At 34.4% G+C, this 19982-nt stretch overlaps 1 protein-coding gene across 3 annotated transcripts in view; it reads left to right on the forward strand.

Moving 5' to 3' along the window:
• LOC128988441 (phospholipid-transporting ATPase VD) overlaps positions 1–19345 on the forward strand; it is a 55948-nt gene extending 36603 nt beyond the window's left edge. For 2 of the 3 annotated variants that reach the window (XM_054409723.1, XM_054409722.1), the window contains exons 14-24: positions 2818–3039; positions 3896–4145; positions 4726–4818; positions 5080–5234; positions 6280–6482; positions 6782–6905; positions 8320–8477; positions 9320–9427; positions 11335–11522; positions 13274–13414; positions 13588–19345. In XM_054409723.1, coding sequence (XP_054265698.1) covers positions 2818–3039; positions 3896–4145; positions 4726–4818; positions 5080–5234; positions 6280–6482; positions 6782–6905; positions 8320–8477; positions 9320–9427; positions 11335–11522; positions 13274–13414; positions 13588–13639 — 1694 coding nt within the window. In that variant the 3' untranslated portion in view covers positions 13640–19345. The remainder of the gene's footprint in view (positions 1–2817; positions 3040–3895; positions 4146–4725; positions 4819–5079; positions 5235–6279; positions 6483–6781; positions 6906–8319; positions 8478–9319; positions 9428–11334; positions 11523–13273; positions 13415–13587) is intronic. The other variant, XM_054409724.1, reaches the window with a different exon arrangement.
• Positions 19346–19982: the final 637 nt, after the last annotated feature.

Consider the following 19982-nt stretch of genomic DNA (forward strand, 5'->3'; position numbering starts at 1 on the left):
TAATACATCTTGTAGAACACTATAAGTAATTTTAGTTGAGTAGTTAGTTAAATATTTGTACTCCACGCTGTAAATAAAAAACATGTGATTGGAATTTCTTATTTTTGTTTTGATTTTCTCTTTCTGTTTAAATGTTGTTTGTTATTTTGTTACCAGCATGGTAACACAAGACCTATGTAATTTTTTTTAAATTTAAAATTCATTTTTTGTTTATTTTTGGATCTATTTTAAATTAGAGAATCTGCACATCTACTGGAAAATATCTTTGAAACAGTGTGCATAGAATTTTCCTGCAATCCAGACAAGCTGAGAAAAAGGTTTTCAAGAAACATGCTTGCCTATTAATATAAAGGATTAAACCTAAATCAATAGATCAATACCAACAGATAAATCTAAATAGGATTTTTGTCTGGTTAAAATTACAATCTACTGTTAAATTTGAAATAAACATGACTTCTAACAGTAGGCCCTAATGTTAAAGTCTGTCTAAAATAATTGTGCGGTTGAAATTCAACATATGATTTCCTTATTATGGTAAATCTCCCTCTCATTTACCCTTTTCTACACAAAAATACCCGTAACAATCATCTGTTTTATATTGCAGACAGGTTTTTAGGAAGCTTTTGTTTTTTATGATTGAACTACACACATAATAAAACAAGAAGATTTATTTTAACATAAATAATCTACGTATTAATTTTAATTTCACTAGAAGTTTTGTTGTACTGTAATATAGATAATCTTGGACTAACATTTATGCTTTATGCTTTTGATGGATTGTTTTAAATACAATTTTAGTTCAGGTAATGTAACTATACATTATTAAATTAGTTAATATCGTGGTGAACTGGTTTCACAATTCTAAAGCGATTCTTCACTTCTTATTTAGTTATTATTTTAATACCGTCGGCAATGGGAACTTTGTCAAGGTCTCTAGCGGAGCCCTAAGGTCAGATCAGGATGAAAACCATTGGGTTATCCTGTTTATGCCTGAATAATCCGTGTACAACATCAGAGTACTTTGCCTTTAATATGTACCTATTAGGTCATGATGAACAACGGAGTCATTTCATTAAACTTGTTTTATTATACCATACATTATTTGCTATAATTTTCTTTTACTGAGGATAAACTAACATAACAAATTGATCATACTATTTGAATGAACGAGTTATGTTTAAAGATACACAAAAATTAAACCATTTGTATGAAACAGTTATATTTAAGTTTTTGCATTTTTTCGTTGTTTACTAATTGTATAAATATTTCAAATCCCTAATAATAAAAGCCCAATATGCCTGAGTACACACCAAATAGAAAACAAAACTCGTAAAAATATATAAATATAATTTTATTTATAAAACATATATTAAACCACAAAATGAACACAATGATGTAAATTTAACAAAAGTTAGATGTAATGTGAACGTTAACAAATTACTGGAAACGTTCCATTACATCATTCACTCTCATAACTGGAAAGTAGATGTTCACCATCATCTTCGCTTAAGCCACCAGAGTCATCCTGCAGATTTATAATGAATGGTTCCATAATTTCGTCACGCAGTCCTTCTTTAAAAAAATCTTCTTCCTGGATATTTTCAGCATGAATTACACATTTCTTCCAGTCTCCTACTGTTACATGGTTCATGACATTTTCAAGAAGGTTCCTGACATCCTTTATTTTAAAAGACGTGTTATTTTGCGCTACCTCCCCTTTCACTTGAGCCCAAATTAGCTCTATGGGATTGTATTGACAATGGTAGGGGGTAGGCGAACAACCTCAGACCCATATGCAACGCAAGTTCATCCAGTTCGTACTGTGGGGGAAAATCTTGCCTGTGCTCCCGCACGGTGGTAAGGAGTTCTGCTACTGTATGGACTGGATGATTGTGTTCAATACCATTATCTGATAGCCACTTCACAATGTCTGCCTTTCTAGATTTTGAACTTAGCATTTTGTTAAGTCGTTTCGAATGGTAGCTGGCATTATCCATTACAATAATCTTTTGATATATTTTCTATATTACAATCTTCGGAGTCCATATTATGTGCTGCAATGTATTTAATTCCTTCTCAAGTTAAGTTTTGGACTTTTTTTTCTATTTCTAATTAACACTAATCAATTAAACCCAGACTGAATAATATTAAACTGCACAAAATATCATCATAATAATCACAATGTTGTTTACTACTAAAATGTAAACAAAGTGACACCTGTTGTAAAATCATGAACAGTATGAATCAGCTGTAGGCTAATATGTGGTGGTGGCAGGGGCCAGGGAGAAAACAGGGGAAAACAAATTTGTCCTTCAACCGCACATTAAATTCAGACAGAGTATAGTTGAGGTTGGTAGAGTGGGGTGTAGAAAAATCAGAGCACCTTAACAGAGCAGAGTACAGGTGGAACTGACTCTAATTTGTTTCCCTACGTAACTATTACTTAACTAATAAGGTCCATTCACTCCATGTTGCTTCATTGCCTCAAAATTGCACTCATTGTGCTTCAGCATTATTGTACAGAAATTACCACAATAGTTTTTAAGTTCCACTAGGCCTATACATTTTTTTATATTTTCAGTTTTACCAACTCGGACATTAAATAAGTCACTAATAGCTATTGAGCCTATGCACTGCACAGGCTTCCAGCCTATGTAGGGTTATTTCCTGAATGTTGTATATCAAACATTACTGTAATTTATTCCTTTGTATTTTTTTTAACAGTTAATGTTAAACAGGTTTTTTTCCACTACAAGTGAATTGTTAAATTTATATATTTTTTTAAATGAAGTATATCTTGATCTGACATGATTGCAGACAGCCTACAAGCGCAGCAGTGTCTGTTGCGGACGCAGCAGCACCTCAACACGTATGCTCGCCAGGGTCTGCGTGTGCTGGTCATGGCCAAGCGCAAGCTGAGTGTCCCGCAGTTCACCGAGTGGCAGGAGAGACTACAAGAGGCTGACCTGCTGCATGACACCAGGGAAAGGCGGCTCAGAGAACTGTACAATCAGCTGGAGTGCAACCTCTCACTGCTCGGTAAAACCCAATCATTTATACTGTCAGAATCAAACATTATCACAATTCAATTTTAATTACTAGCCGACACGTGCGAAGCATTCACTTCAATCCCACTTCAGTTGGTTCATCGCAGTAAGTGCATCATTGGTTTAAATATGGGTCCTTACTTCAGGAATAGATGTGCCTAAAAATTAACATAGATGGCTAAAAATTACTTCCTTCTAAATATTTAGTTTGAACGTTTGAACTTAACAGGTAGTTAAGTTAACTCATTTTAACAAATTTCCAGAGCCCCCTTTCCTTTCCAAGGTTAGGAACCTATGTTAAATTTATTGGTTTAACAGTGAATCATCTCAACAAATAGGTCTATATTTAACACTTCTGGTATGGTATATATTGTTTTGATTTGAATGTGTTTGGTTGTCAAAGTGTGGGTTGTACAAATAGGCCTAAGTTTGATTTTCTTAATCCCTTAATAAAACCAACCTACACTAATAAAAAATAATCAGTTTTAAAAATTGGTATAGGGATATTTTGTTTTTGAAATAAAACAATTAAGTAGCCTAATTTAAAATGAGGTACCGATGGTACCGGAACCGAGAACCGAGAATCGATTTTGGTTAGGAACCGATAGGTACCAGAACCGACATTGAAAAAGTGGTACCGACCCATCACTATTTTTCTTATAACTTTATGTAACCTTATCAAGGCAAGTAATAAAGTTTTGTATTTAAATTTTGAGATTCAAGATTTGGGATGTGATTGATAAGTTACTGTTCTGGTTTTGACATTAGAACACGGGTTTTGATCATCATTAGAACCCAAGTGTAAGCTCTTTTAACTGTCCTAATGCAGTGGTGATGTATTGTTGCAGGGGCGACCGGTATAGAGGACAGACTACAGGAGGGTGTTCAAGAGACAATGTGTGCGCTGCGTGCGGCCGGCATCGTCGTGTGGCTGCTGACGGGAGACAAGACAGAGACGGCCATCAACGTGGCGTACTCGGCCAAACTGTTCTCCGCCAACATGGAACTACTGCGACTCTCAGCCAGGAGCAAGGAGGCGGCTGAGGCCACAATTAACTTCTACAACAACGAGATACAGCACTCGCTCTCTGAGAACAGGTGAGTTGAGTCACACTCGCTAATCCAGCACATGGGACTTTGGCCGTGCCGGGTAATTGAAAACTCTGAAATACTGATTGTACAACACCAGCAAAATGTTTCTACCTCTAGTTTTCTAATCCAAGTTAGTACTGCTTCATCAAGGTTAAATTGTAGAGAAAACCCAGCTAGTAACCTATGTGTTTACCATATTATATGAGTTTTAGCCATCAATGTTACACCTGTATGATTTGTCTCCATTTGGACAAGTAAGGTACATACATGGAAAGGACTTCCTTAAGAACTGCCATTACGGTATCAATTCCAGTTGTGAAGTTCAAAAAAATAAGTATGACCACAGCAATCAGACATTCGCCAAATAGCTTGTGCCATTGACTTATATTATACCTACCCATTTTAGTTGGACTCTCAACTAAAGGTCTGCTCAATCAGTTACTAAAACTGACTTGGCAACCAAACACGACCAAATCATACAAGTGAAACTGGTCAATATATTATTGTTTGACTGTGTAAATACAGCCATGATTATCTTAAATACTGATATTTTGTACCATTTAATTATTTAATATTATTTTTTTAGCAGACAAAATGCGGGTCAAGGAACTCCTACTGCACCCAGTAGGAAAAAACCTGTGAAGAAAAAAGCACTGGTGGTTGACGGGAAGACTTTAACGTAAGTAGTGAAGTTACTATGCATTCATTAATTGTTTTAAGAATCAAATGCTTGTTTATTGTATTTGACAGAATGTCAATGTGCATGCCTCATACATTGCAAAAATAAAATAACAAGTTTGTGTTTTATTTTAGTAATTTTAGTTTGAATGAAGGGACCTGGCTGAGAAACAGCTGATTTTAGTCAGTAACAAAGCTACACAGATAATTTACACTCACCCATCATTCATACTCATCATATAACACCATGTTTGTGTGACAGGTACATTCTAGACCCCAGGTCCAACCTGCAGAGGCCGTTCCTAGAGCTGACACGTCACTGCTCGTCCGTGCTCGCTTGTCGTACCACCCCGCTACAGAAGGCCTATCTAGTGCGGATAGTCAAGGAAAGGCTACACATGCGCACTTGTGCCATCGGTAACTAAACTAGCAATAGATCGTCACAAAACAATAAAGTTAATTTATATTTTAAATTTAAATTTAACAGGTCATACGTCATACGTCAATATCAACCGGTGTTTAAAGCCCCAGCCGGTAACCTGTGGTGTGTATCCCTCTATAAATTTCCATTTATTTAACACCTTCACTGCGTTTGCATGGTGGCCAGCCGCGGCCGGGTGCAGGGACAGCTAATGCTCTGTGTGGATGAGTGTGCGAACATGTTTAAATTTAGTTTCATCCAATAGGAGAGGTATATTATAGCATGTACTGGGTTCCATTCGTTGTGAATGTAGTTTTAAAAGAAACCAACAGATAGCAGCACTAAAAAAAGTGGTAACAGGCCCTCAATATTGCCAAATGGAGGGGAAAAGCAGGGGCAAAGTCACAAAGGGGAAAGGGGCACCATCAAAAATACCGCATAAAATTTGTCAAGCACAATTTTTAGGTTAGGTTCCTTCCACAATGATTAACTACAATCAACTACAAATCACTACAACCGTCAAAAAGAGCCACTTTAGGCTTTAGTGATGAAATGTATTAGGACATTTTAATAGTGGTACATGGAGGCCTCTGCGGTTCTGTGTGTACACGTTTTATTATATTTCAAAAAGAAACTTTTTGGCTGGTATGTTATCAATAGTTAATCCGCAACTGTGTAGGCCTACAGTAAACTGGAAGCTAGAACCAGGGCAAGATTATTAGTGACTGACTTTAAATAAAATCTCTCAAGCAAATATCAGTAAAATTAAAACTTTGCACCCTGTGTTCAGTACTTAATTGAGGTAGCCTATCTATAATTTCATTTCACAAGACCAAGTGGCATAGAAATATTTTTGCCTTGGAATAGTATACGCCAAAAAACAACATTACGAAGCACTTCTTTAAGATACACGTAGTATAAGAGTTGTATTGCAACAATGCTACAAACAACAATGTAAATTACAAAATGTTATGTTTTAATGGCGGCAACAAACCTTATTGAATCTTAAGGATTTTGAAAATGTTTTGTATTGCTTTACAGGAGACGGAGCCAATGATGTGTCTATGATACAGACAGCTGACGTAGGTATCGGCATCGCAGGCCAGGAGGGAATGCAAGCTGTGATGGCTTCAGACTTCTCCATGTCCAGGTTTAAGTTCCTGCGTAAATTCTTGCTGGTGCACGGCCACTGGTCTTATGACAGACTCTCTCGGATGGTTCTTTATTTTTTCTACAAGAATGCGGTAAGGATTTGTCTTCTCTTGGTTACAAGATGTAAGCTAAAACCGATGACCTTATCGTCTACCCGATAAAAAGCTTTTTTTTAAGTTAGAATAGTTTTTAAATTGGTAAAATGACAAAGAATAACTAGTTAACTATAGTCGGGACCACGAAAGTTTGCAGTTGGCGGCATCCAATCACAAGACAAGGCTTTAGTTATATATAGGCCTAGTAAATAACTTTAGTTATGTATCCATTCTCTCTATAAATGTATAAAGATTTTATAATTAACCTAGGAAAATAATACTATATCTGTTTACAGACTTTTGTCTTCCTAATATTCTGGTACCAACTGTACTGTGGATTCTCTGGTACCATAATGATTGACCAGATGTACCATATGTTGTACAACCTATTCTTCACATCTTTACCACCAATAGCAATTGGTAAGAAATAAGAGTATTAATAATCAAATATATTTAGTTATGGATTTTTAAAACAGCCTGATAAAGGTTTCATTTACCTGTGTAACTGCCAGAACGGGTTGTTTAGCAATCACAGGTGTATCTTGCTACTTAATATTTAGCTAACTAACTTGAAGGTTTACTCCATTTTCTGTTGCATGAAACAGCTGTGTTTCAATTAAACCAGAAAGGCTCTGACAGTACCAGCGATCACGAGAGACGATGTCCTCGCAATTGCAGATGTTCAAAATTGTCATGCGATTGCAAGAGAAAATCACCAATTAGATCACAAATTATATACTGTAGTTCTTGTGACATAATGGTATATTCACACTACAAAAATGTATACATATATATGATTATTAAAGCCTATATGGATTTTTAGACTTATATAGTTTGAGGTGATCTTTGTAATCCCTGGTTCATACAAGTATGATTTTTGGTGTCCAGGTTCGCTAGACACCCTGTTTAAGCCTAAAGTACACTTCTCTCACTTGCCAGGTTTTTTTTCAATAATAGAGAAGTAGCTGTGAGCACTTGCCTCTATCGTGCTATCTAAATACAGATTTTCTAAGTTAGATGAACCTTTGTAATCAATCCTAAAGATCAGGACAACAATTATTAATTCTGATTGATTGGACTGACCTTGATGTGGCAAATGCAAAACTATCTCTAAAAATGACTGTTCATTTTAGCTTTATCTCCACACTCCTTGTAGACTCATTGTAATTATTGTAGGCTAAAGCTTTCTTATCACCATTACAATTAAAAAGTTCAATCAAGTAAACTGGGTAGTACATTGATAAGATATTGTGTTGTGCCATGCAGTGTTTTCATCAAAACTCCCAATACATCATGAATATAATATCACAGTAAATACAGGCTACTGTACAATGAATATTAACTTTCTTAAGAATTTAAATAATCATAAGCCTACTTGTGTTATCTTGACTAAGCAAACTATGAATATAACAAACACAATTTAATATATCTACAAACAAAATTAAATTGTTTTGTTTCACAACATAATTTGCACAAAAATGCAAAGAATTTTTATTTTAGTTAGTCAACAAGTTATATTAGAGCAACTAAAAAATCAGCAAGAAAATTTCAAAAATCACCGCTGAACTCTAATTTGAAAACAATCTAGTTTTGGGAAATTTGGAGGGGGGCTACCTCGGTCCTTTCTGTTAATGCGGCCCTTGGATGAAAAGGTTGGAGACCCCTGGCTGAATATAAGTTGGTGGTAATATGATCTATTAAAAACCTTAAATACCCGACTACCAACAATCGATGAAACACAAACTTAACTGTAACTGCATGGATAAAAATTACGACACCACTATTTATTATGATTAGTTTGAATATTACCACTGACATGGTCGTTCCATCGTAGGTGTGTATGACCAGGACGCACCACAAGCGTTGCTGCTGGCCAGGCCAGCGTTGTATGAGAAGGGACGGAATGGAAAGGTGTATCAGCCGTCTTCCTTTTGGATCACCACAATAGACTCTATGTACCAGTCAATCGCCATCTTCTACATCACTATTGCGGTGAGTGTTGCAGCAAAGCTGAATGAAAAGCATGCACTCAATTGAGGGACGTTTTCAGAAAGCCTATACACCAAATTTGAAAGTTCAAAATGGTTTTTTTTTCAAATTTCTCAAGAAGGAAGGAAGGATAAACAACTAACTATCCTTTTCTACAACAAAGTACTCCTCTTTGGTCTATGTTCTATGTTGGGAACTGTTTATAGTACCAATGAATACAACACTTATAAGAAGCGCAATGACTTTGTAAAAATTTAAGTCTGGGAATCTGAATTTTGGATAGTTCCCGCAGCTGCCGCTAGTTAGACTATCGCGAGCGCGTGGCCAAGTCAGCTGACTGAGTGAGAGAGAGAATTAGGACAAAGAGTCGGCTCAGAGAGAGAGAGAGATGAAGTAGTGTGGCCGCCTTGCGAGCGATCATAGCGGCGGTTGCGCTTGGATAATCTTGGCCGCAAAATTCCAGTCTGACTAATTTCTATAAGCATTTTGCTTCTTAAAGGATTTGTATTCGTTGGTTCTAAGCCGTGCAGCTTAGTATTAAATTTACAGATTTACAAAACAAACATTATGTTAATGGGGATTAAGCATGTATGAAGTGTGCACAGTCTGAGGAGAAGGTGGCTGTCAGTAAATGGTGTATCATAATCAGAATCAATCAGAATCAGAATCAGAAAAGCTTTATTCAAGATTTATACATTATATACCTACATGAAATATATGCATAAATACAGAATGTACCTGTTGATATAAATAAATAAAATAAAAGGGCCACCCTTGAACAATCAATTGACACTATCTTTACAAGAGAAATAATTTGTCAACAAAATGTGCCAATCATGTTTCAGGGGTATTCGGATACAACGGAGCTGGGTATCTGGGAGTTTGGTACTACCATCACTACCTCTTGTATGTGGGCCATGCTGGGACAAGTAGCACTGGAGACTCAATCATGGGTCAGTACAAAGAAAACATAAAACAGGCTTAAAGTTCTGTAATGGGTTGCTGATTTTCTCTGTGTATTTGTCAAATATTACATTAGTGTAAACCTAAACTTATCGGAATTCAAGATACAGTAGTTAAAATATGCAATTAAATAGAAGAAACAATTTACTATCAGCTTTTAAGATAGCTTGTTTAATGTTTATTGACAGTTCTTTCATGTAGTCCTTTTAACGATATCTCAGTTACAGCTAAAATAAGATTGTTTTAAATTTGTAGAGGTATTTTTTATATTGTTGTGTTGGCTATTTGCAGAGTTTGTCTAAGTTGTATAAAAGTCAGATTGGCTCCCACCTATATTATTAAATCGCAGGTTACAATTTTATTTATTTGCTTAAATACTTTATTGCAAATGACAACGTTAATGATAATAAATGATTTTTTAAATGATGTATTTATTTGATTTCTTAGCATATTTTTTAGTTATTATAGTTTAAATGTATTTTATGTATATGACTATTTCACCTGTTTCCCAGCTATGCTCGATCTGTGAACGTTTTGTGAAAATAAATGATTGACTTGACTTTACTAAAAGTTTTAATGCTTTACTTTAAACAAAGTTACCTGTATTAAGAGTCACTTGGAGGCTAGTGGCCATCATGGATAATTTCAAACAGCTGCTGATGAATTTTTTACCACCCAAAACTATTTTGTTTAACACCAAAGTATAATTTAAATATCTAGAATACTGTGAGATTATAAATGTTCTTTGTAGTTTTTAATAGTTCTCCAAGGGAGTCCATGGAAGCTAACACCCGTCTTGGATTTGCTCATCATAAGCGCAATGTGAATGTCGTTAATTTCAAATATCCACTGAATAGTTATTTGCCATCTCAAATTTTTTTTTTTATTCAGAGTGATTGTAATTGAAATTTGAATTTTTTTTTTATTATTTAAAAGTAACGTGACGGACTACGATTAACTACGTAGCATTCCTAACTCCCAAAGTATTGGATCGATTTGACGGGACTTTTTAATGCTCTAGTCTGCCGTAACCCTGACTATTGTACCATTTTTCAGGTTCTTTCACAAATGTACGACAATACAATTTATTACCGTTGTATTAGTTTATGATTTTCTATTTTGTATTATTTCCATACAATCTTTCCCTACTTTATCTTATATATTTGTAGGATATTGTTACAACAGTAGTGTAAATTCAAATGTTACAACTTTATTATTACAACTCAAATTAGGAAGGAAAAAAGAAAGTGGATAGAGAACTTGGCCAGCTATGGGGATGGAGGAGGCTGGGTTTTCTTTTTCCTTCCTTATTTTGAATACCATATTTTTGCAAAATTGATTACTCAACTTTTTTAATAAAGTTTGTGAGTGATGGAAATCAATGGTAAATGGTCATGGATAGTCATGGGAAGTCATGGAAATAATTGACAAATTGTCTGTGGACCCCCTGTGAGGGCCTACTAGCAGTTTTATTTAGTGTTGCTATCTGTTGGGTTCTTTCAATACAATGTCCACAACTACTGGAATATGTTACATGCTGCAACACATTCTTATTTGGGTCAAACTAAATTTAAAAGTTTTTGCACACACACACAGCGCGGCCGGCCATCTCGCAGCCACACTTAATATGTTGCTTTGTATGATTTTACGGATCAATGTAGGAGTTTTAAGGGGGTTAATGTTTAAAGAATTTTATATTTTAAAAAGAATCTCTTAACTTGTGCTTAGTACGTAGATTTCAAAATGCAATTTTTAAACCATTTAAATTTAACCTACATAACCCCACTTCACATATTTTTCCAAAGAGACTAATGTTACAAATTTATCATTGTGTTGGAAATGCTTTATCAGCTATTCTACTTGTTAGTTTTTCAATGGTTGCGTTGCACTGTTACAGACGATACTCCATGTGATATCCATGGTGGTGTCAGTAGGTGCGTACTACTTGTTCTGTCTGGTGTACAACTCAGTGTGTATGCAGTGCTGGGGACTGCCCAGTAACACCTGGGTACTGAAGACTACGATGGGCGCGCCGATGCATTGGCTCACTGTGCTGCTCACTACTGTGGCCGCCCTGCTGCCCAGGTATGTGTGCAAGCAGAGCTAAGTAAGTCAATCATTAGTCACAAACCTTTTCAAAATGCAATTCAATGTTATGATGTAGGGTTGTATATTTTTTTAAGTACATTAAACTCATAAAAGGATAACAAAACAAAAGGCAATGTTTTCTTAACATTAGAGTTGAAATAAGATTAAGAATAGGTAAAAATAATAATTCTAATAATTAACATTCCAACTAGGGATGGACGAGATTGGATTTTTAGTTCGAGACGAGACGAGACGAGATTTTTTATTTCTCATAAAATTTCGAGACGAGATCAAGACGGGATTTCCCTTCTCATACACAACGGGAAATGCACGTTCAAAATTTTTACCTGATTTTGTAACATTGTTAGATGATTGTTTAAATACAAAAATAATGATAATAGGCAAGAATATTTACAATCTTTTATTAAAAAACATCAGCATAACATTTTTTTATTAATCACGCCTAACTTATTAAAAATGCCTACAATTAGGAAACATAGTGATATCAGTTAGGATAGAGTTCAACTTATCCTAAAATAAAATAAAAGCAATATTCATTTTTATAAAATAGTTACTTGTTTTGACTTTTTATAGTAATAAAACATTCCTCACACTGCTTACACTTAACAAAACTTCTCAAATGTTATTAAAGTAATATTATTAAAATAATTAAAGTAATATTTACATTTAAAGAATTAATTAAATAAGAACGCCTTCGCAAAGAAAACACAACTACAACACGCTCCTGTATTGCGGGTATTGCATTTACTTTCTGCAGGCGTTTTAATTTTTTTTTTTTTATTCTCGTCTCGATAAAAATCTTGGCCAAAAAGAAATCTCGTCTCGTGTAACGAGATGTAAAATTTCCCGAAATTTTTCCCGAAATTTCGAGACTTGACCATCCTTAATTCCAACATGAAATAACTTAGCTTAGTTTATTTTACGACCAAGATTTTTTTTTTTACAAAAAATTTACATTTAAATATTTATTTTAGAGATGTAGGCCTACTATCTAGTATTTAATTTTATAGTTGAATAGTTTTATTAAATAAACAGTTCAAATGCTAACGGTCATAATGAATAATCAATATTGCAATATTGCAATTGTAATATTGCAATCATCACAGTCAGTTGCGGAGACATGTTCATTGTCTGCCATTATAGTTGCAAAATCCTGAATTTCTCCATCGGTCACTGAAACATCTTCGTTTTTTGCGATCGTGGCAAAATCATGATCTCCTGCGGTCGTATAGACATCATCAATGTCTTTCTCAATAGAGACTTGAATGATAGACAATGATAGGTCTTGTGGACAAGATTATCGTCAATCATGAACACGTAAAATTATGGAACATCTTCTGCTGTTATGGAAACATCATCATTGTCTTCTGCGATCTTGTCAAAACACTAAAGATGTCCCATGTTTGTTTGGGCATCATCATGGTCTCCCGCGATCGCAGAAAAGTTACATTCATCATGGCTGAAACATGAACTTTTCAAACTCATCTTCGTATCAGGACCCTAAAAGCTTGATTTTTGACTTAGTGCTTGATCTCTCAAGCTTGTAGTCTAGTCTCAGCTCAGCTTGAAATTCAGCCCCTCGCATACCTCTATCTAAAACTATACCTTAATTTCTTAACCGACAACAGCAAGTGGCATGCAGCTCCTTTGTGAGTGGGCTTGTTAAACCATAACCACACCAATGTGGTGAAGTAAACACTGATATTTCCTAATGACTGTGTATGCAGGCTGGTGATTAAGACCTTGCTCGCAAGTCTCTGGCCAGATGACGTTACTACGGCTGTTCTGGAGATGAAAAATGCTACAAAGAGAGGAGACAACTTTCTTGTCTCTTGGTCCAGGTCAACTTCTACTTCTTCTATCTACCGGTAGGTGCCTGACGTCTCTTGATTTTTTTAAAATTCATCTTGTTATATGTATTTAAGTTCTCCTCAAAACAATATTCTAATATTGCAATAGTTTAGTCGGCTTTCACATCATGCAAAAACTTAACAAACATTTGGTAAATCAACCATCTGGTAATATTTGTGCTGTGATGTAGGGCAGCCTATGAGAAGAACATTCACTCCCAGACCCTGACTGCAGTTGGCTGACGATGGCTGTCTCGCGGCAAACCTCATTGGCTGTGATCTCGGGACCATTCTCCCCCCCCCCCCCCCTTAAACGCTTCTTCCATCAAGTTTGGTGGTCAATCAAACGAATCAGATCAAAAACTGGTCTGCTCTCCACTTAAGTTTACTTGTTAAAGGCATTGTATTTAAGTTTTAAGTATATTATATTTGAACCTGCTACCTGTTCCTTTTTACCAAGGTATTGCCATACCGATATTTTAATCCTGTAAAGGAACCTACTGCCCATAGTGAGGATTATCTCTGTAACCAATCTATTTTGTGAACTTATTGTATATACATTATTATTAATATTTTTAGAATCTATCTAGTTAAATATCTTCCTAGAGCTTTCCATTTCACGGACCATTGTTTGTACTTCCAAAGATTATTCTCTTGTTCAAGACTATAGAGTAATTTACTAATTAACTATAACATATTTTGCCTTAACGGCCTTTTGTTTAGGTCAATATTATTGTTTTATTAATTATTAAAGTGATTAAATATTTATTACCGTATATGTATAATATTCTGTGTATATTTTGTAAAAACAATTTAATTAAATAAGTGTCATATTTTATATAGTCTTAGTTTTCTTTTTCTGACTGGGTTTTTACATTTTTTTAACAAACATTATATTCAAAGATCACAAGATTAGTTTAACCTTTCCAAAAGTTGATTTGGTTTTCCATTTTTTAAGACGGAATGAAAATTTCATCTCAAACCTCCGGGATGAAATGTTTACATGAACATGTGGAGTAAAGTTATTCAAAGATTCAAAAACCATAACAGCTGTAGTTCAGATTTTTTACCCGTAAATCTCAGGGATACAGCTGTTTCCTTAGGCTTTTTGTACTACAACACAACTCTAAATTCCAGAGAGGTGATCAATGTTCTGATTGACTTAAAATACAATGATAATGTCAGCAACTAACAATAACAATACAGAAGTTTACGCTTCTTCCTAATCATGAGTCTGATTTTAAAGCAACGAAGAGTTTGAATGAAACAATGAACAATTGGATGGTCAATCGTACAACACTGATCTCTACTTGTGATTGATGATGGAAACTCTGATCCACACGGTATCTTTGATATTCAACTGATCAATACGTGTTTTTTGTACATTTTGTGTGAGAATTTTGTACATTGTGTTAGAAGGTAGCTGGTGCTGTTTTGATGTATAGAAGTTATTTAGAGCAATTAGAGTCAATTTATCTTACACAGTTACATTGCTGTTTGTACAAATGTATTGTAAATAATGGTTGTCATTTGCCTATTGTGCCTGTAAAACTGTCTCGTTTAGAGTAGGAGAGTGCACGGCTGTGGTTATTTTGTGGTTTGGCCACATCATTTACTCAGTTTGATTACAATAATTCATGGTGTTCTGATTTAGTGTAAATAGAGCGAAGAGATGATGCAGTTTTTATCAATGGTGTAAGCTGGTTTCAAATCCAATAGTCTGAATTCATCTTAGTTTTTTCTGCGGTAAAAATCTATTAATAAATTAAATCTCTTAAATTAGATTGCAGATTACACTAAAGCAAATTGCAATCCTATGCCACCAGAATATAGTTATTGTGTTTGATGAATAGTAATTAATAAGTGTAAGGATTGGGGAATATCCCAGTGACAAATTTGCAGGATTTCTTTCATGTAGAACTGGGTTCAAAACCCACACTAAGCAGTTGCTTCATGACAATAAGTATAGGTATCTAAGATGAAGAAAACCTTCCCCAAATTTAAGAAAACCATTCCCTAAAGCCATACAATAATTTAGTTTTAGAAACAAGAATTAGATGTTTCTCATCTTATGATTGCTGTAGTAATACTTATGTTTGTGCTTATTTTTCTTTTGGATCAAATCACAAAATAATCAGTATTTGTTTGTGCCAAACAGTTCATAAACTCAAAAATAACTTCATTGTTGTTTATATTACTGATATTTTTATACAGTCGTAAATGTTGAAGATTACAGATCTGCTTAAAATTGTGTCACAAGTTCAATGAGACTTCGTTGTGAATAAGTTGATTGTATTTACGAATAACACTAACCCTCCATAACAATATAAGTTTTAAACTTTTTCAAAGAAAGGTGTTGATCTTTTTAAACTACCTCGTACTTTCCATGTTTTCCAGTAATTGTATAGGTACTTACTTCAAGCTTCATGTATTTGTTTGTAAGATTTAATTGCTTAAAAGAGGTTTATGGTGGTTATCTTAAAGTATTCAGTCCTAAAAAGAGGATTTTTTTAATAGTAATTCACTTTTAATAGAAAAACAATCTCTTCCATAGTTTTAAAGGATGAAGTATTCATTTATTTTAATTTTATTTTTTGTTTACAGTGTTGTAGGTCTACAGTAAAATAAATTAACTAACAAATTCCATTGTTGAATCTGTAACTAATTTGGACTCTTGATTTCACTACCCCCTTTAAGTATCCAATAGTCAATGCCACCCCTAAACCAAAATACCCCGGCCGCAGCAAACCTGCAGACTAAGCGAATTTCCATCTACCTGGCTGGGAATCCACTAAATTATTCCCTTAAAATTGTAAGATTTATTTCCTTTTTAAATATAATTAATTTTTATGAGTACTTTGGTTTGCTGCTACAGGGAAGAAATAGGTTTTTTTATTGAAATATTGATAGCTTAGTATGAAGTAAACAAAATTTCATTGAGATATGTCCACAGACAAGCAAGCTACAAAAGTTTATTATTTATTTATTCTCTATAAGATTAACATAGTAATTTTAAATTTAAACTTTTTGGGGATTTTTTCCGTAACAGTTAGACATACAACAATGCTTCAATTTACTATTTTTTTTTTTTGAGCTCTACAAAATGGTTTGGAAAGAAATTCAAAATTTTATGTTTACAGGGTGAAAAATGGGGACCCCATAAACCCCTGTTCCCATAGTCCGATCATGCTGGTTCGCGAACTCATTCCAATAAAAGTAAGTTTACACCAAATTTTATCAAAATCGGATCATTTTTGCGCTAGTTATTGTGCTAACGGACACATATATAAATATCTATGTATGAATTTGAACGGATGGTGTTTTTGGCCTCAGGGGACCTCAAAACAAAAAAGTAAATCGGTCCCGGGTCCAGGTCTTATCATGAGACCTACGGTAATAGCTATTCCCTATATGGGAAATTCGCTAAAAAATAATCAGGGGCTATTTATATTTCCAGTTCAACATGGATTAGGTGGTTAGGTGTCATACACAATACACATATTACGTTATACACTTTTTTGTCCTTCCACCTTTTAACACTATGCCATACCTCTCACCCCTTATTGTGTTACATAATATATGAATGGCCCCTTAGTACAGTTTGTAAAAACAGATACAAAAATTAATCAGACAGTTTTCCAAACATGATTAAGTTTAGATTAATTTCTTCCATGTGAGCTGGAATTTTCTCAAGTTTTAAACATTAATGTATTCACGTAGTTGTATTGTTTTAAAAAATCTATTCTTCTTGTACACGATTGCTGCATCAAAAGACATTAGGTCTACCAATATTTACTTGTGGTAGTTGTAGTTAGTAACTTATGTGATATTAAATTTCTAAAGTGTTACTTTATTTGCAAATTCCCTTGTTGCTTATTATTAATATTCAGGCAATTAGTTAAGTTACAATCAAAAAGTTGTTTTGCAAACTTCCCAAGTTCCTAAGATCCAAAAGTGGAATGAATTAATCTGTTTAATGTCCCTAAACAATACGAGTTGAAGAAAAAATTCTCTCAAAGACTGTTTCTCCCAGGATGGAGAAAAAAGACAAAAGTATTTAAACTGTACATGCACTTTGATGATATGCTATAGACATCCCAGAAACAAAACAACCCTGGGCCATTTCGGGTTGCGCAAGTTTGAACTCATTGCCACACCCACCAGCGCAAACCAAGTTTTTTTTCTGCGCAGGTCGTTTTGTTCTTGGGATGTCTATACAAGACCTAACAGTGAATCTAGGTTTTGTACCAAAATCTCAAGCAAGTTTTGATGTTTGTTCCAGTTGAGTTTTCTGATGTTGACTAAATGTTTCCTCTTATTTTTAAATAAATTTTACAAATTATCTCTTACTCATGAAGGGGGCTCTAGACATGCGCCACTCGCCGAGAAAGAAATATTTTACGATCTAGTCGTCTTGCTATTCACTGATTAACGAGTAGACGTCTAAACACGTGTTGTTTTCCGAGCAACTGTTCATTTTTTGTTCCTTTCGGGATTAAAAAATAGTTGTTCACTTTGATGTGTACAAAATACCGACAATCAACGGGAAAACACATTTGCTGCTTACCAAATAGACAGACACCTATCCACACTACCTACTCGTGATTCGGTGAATCGCTGCTCGGCGCTTGGCGAATGGCACATGTCTGGAGCCGCCTTTAGTAATGTCTGGAGCCACCTGTAGTAATGTCTGTATGCCATTTTTCATTGGGCTATCTAACAATACGTCAGAAACCATCCAGACTAGGGTTTGGTCAAGTTCTCTTACCAAATACAAATAGTAGTTTACAAGAATTCTGGTGGATCATAATCATTAACAAATTATGTTGCTGGCCCGAATTATATACTAATAGTACATATGGTTTTGATAGTTCCATTTAAGCAATCTAATAGAATTTGTTGGATCGACCCCTAAATACTTATTTTTATTGGCAAATTGGGTATAAATTTAAAGGTTCTATCCTCTATCCTCTAGATGTGTCTTTTGCGGGTTTGGATGATATCTCGTGTTAAATAATGTTTATTTTTGGGCCAGAAACATAATTTGTTTATTTTATGATCGATACCAGTTCTGGTATTTCGTGGTAGTTTATATTTATTGAAGAAATGTTCTCTTGGAGCTTTGAAACAGCAAACATAATTATTGTTTTGGGACCTTTTTATGCAGATAATTTTGGCTATGGGAGTCATTGGAGCACATGGACTATATTTTCACCAGATTCATAACAAAAATTAATACATTATTGCCATATTATTAAAGATAATGATTAATTGTAATCTAGCTCATACAAATTAATTGTGAATATTTTTTTCATTATTCAGATATATCTACTGTTTTTCATGTATGAGTTTTCTGTATCAACAATCACATCAAAATCTTTGGCCTTTACTTTTAGCTTTATCTGGATGGATATTTTATGCAAACCAGTTATTTATTTAATTCAAGTTTGTGTACAAAGTAAAAGACATTACATTTTGTAAATACCCCTTTGTTATTTAAGGTGTAAGTTATACAGTAGTTATTTATTCAACTGAGTTTATTGTAAAATCAATCTATTAATTATCAAATACAGGGACTTAAAACCGCCTATTCTTCCTTGCAACCTATGTATTCACTTGTCACTGTATACATTTTAAATTACGTGAGTATTATATTAACTTAAGTGAAGAAAATTATCTTATTTTTGTGTTTTCTGCAGTTATAATATTAATATCAAAGATACTCTGTTGAATAAAAGGATTATTATTTACAAGGATAGGGATCAGCTAGTTTACCTGGTAGGCAGAGTCCAGATTAGCCTTGGTAACACATGTAAAACACATATTACACAAAACAGAAAACTTAACATTTCGTCCCAGTTAGGGACTTCATCAGAGGGGAGAAGAAAGAAGACTGGCAGTTAATGTTCCAATTCAAAAGTTCCACAACAGTGCTGCCAAATGTAGTTTGAATTGAAATAAAAATTCATGTTATGTACATTTATATACACACCCTCAAACCCATGGTACACCATGGTGGACACATGGTAGGTTGATTAAAAGTTCATTGAAAAAATGTGAAGCTAGCTGAGGAAAGGGTTTGGTGGATTATCTGATGTTAAGGTTAGGAAGGTTTCTGGAATCCGTAATGTATTGGGTAGGCTATTTCTCACCTTTTGAGTAGGGAGCTGTTACATTGGTCTTTGAGGAGGGATTTGATGTAAAGACGTTCTCAATCAGTCCTATCCCTAGTGATGCCAATAGTAGAAAGTGCTGTATTGGAGTTCAACTTTACAAGCAGTAAACAGTTCAAGAAATAATTTTACCTCTTCAGGACTCTTTCATCATCAGAATAATTAATTGCCAGTATTACATCTTTAAACAGCTTTCTTTAAACAGCTTTTTATTGTGCGAAATTCTAGTTGGAATGTCTCTGTTAGTGCTTTTAGGTAGGTCATGAATGATAATGTTACGCTACGTTTGGAACGATCTTCAATTTCGCCAATAATATCCTCATGACATACTGTAGCAGAGGACTTTGATTACTCAAGAACTTCAACTTTTTCTTCAAGAGTGTCTATGCGTAACTCAGAGTTCCATATACGAT

Source organism: Macrosteles quadrilineatus, unplaced genomic scaffold (assembly GCF_028750875.1).
Source record: "Macrosteles quadrilineatus isolate MER2022 unplaced genomic scaffold, UCM_ALF_1.0 Scaffold_3__2_contigs__length_128488019, whole genome shotgun sequence".
NCBI lineage: Eukaryota > Metazoa > Arthropoda > Insecta > Hemiptera > Cicadellidae > Macrosteles > Macrosteles quadrilineatus.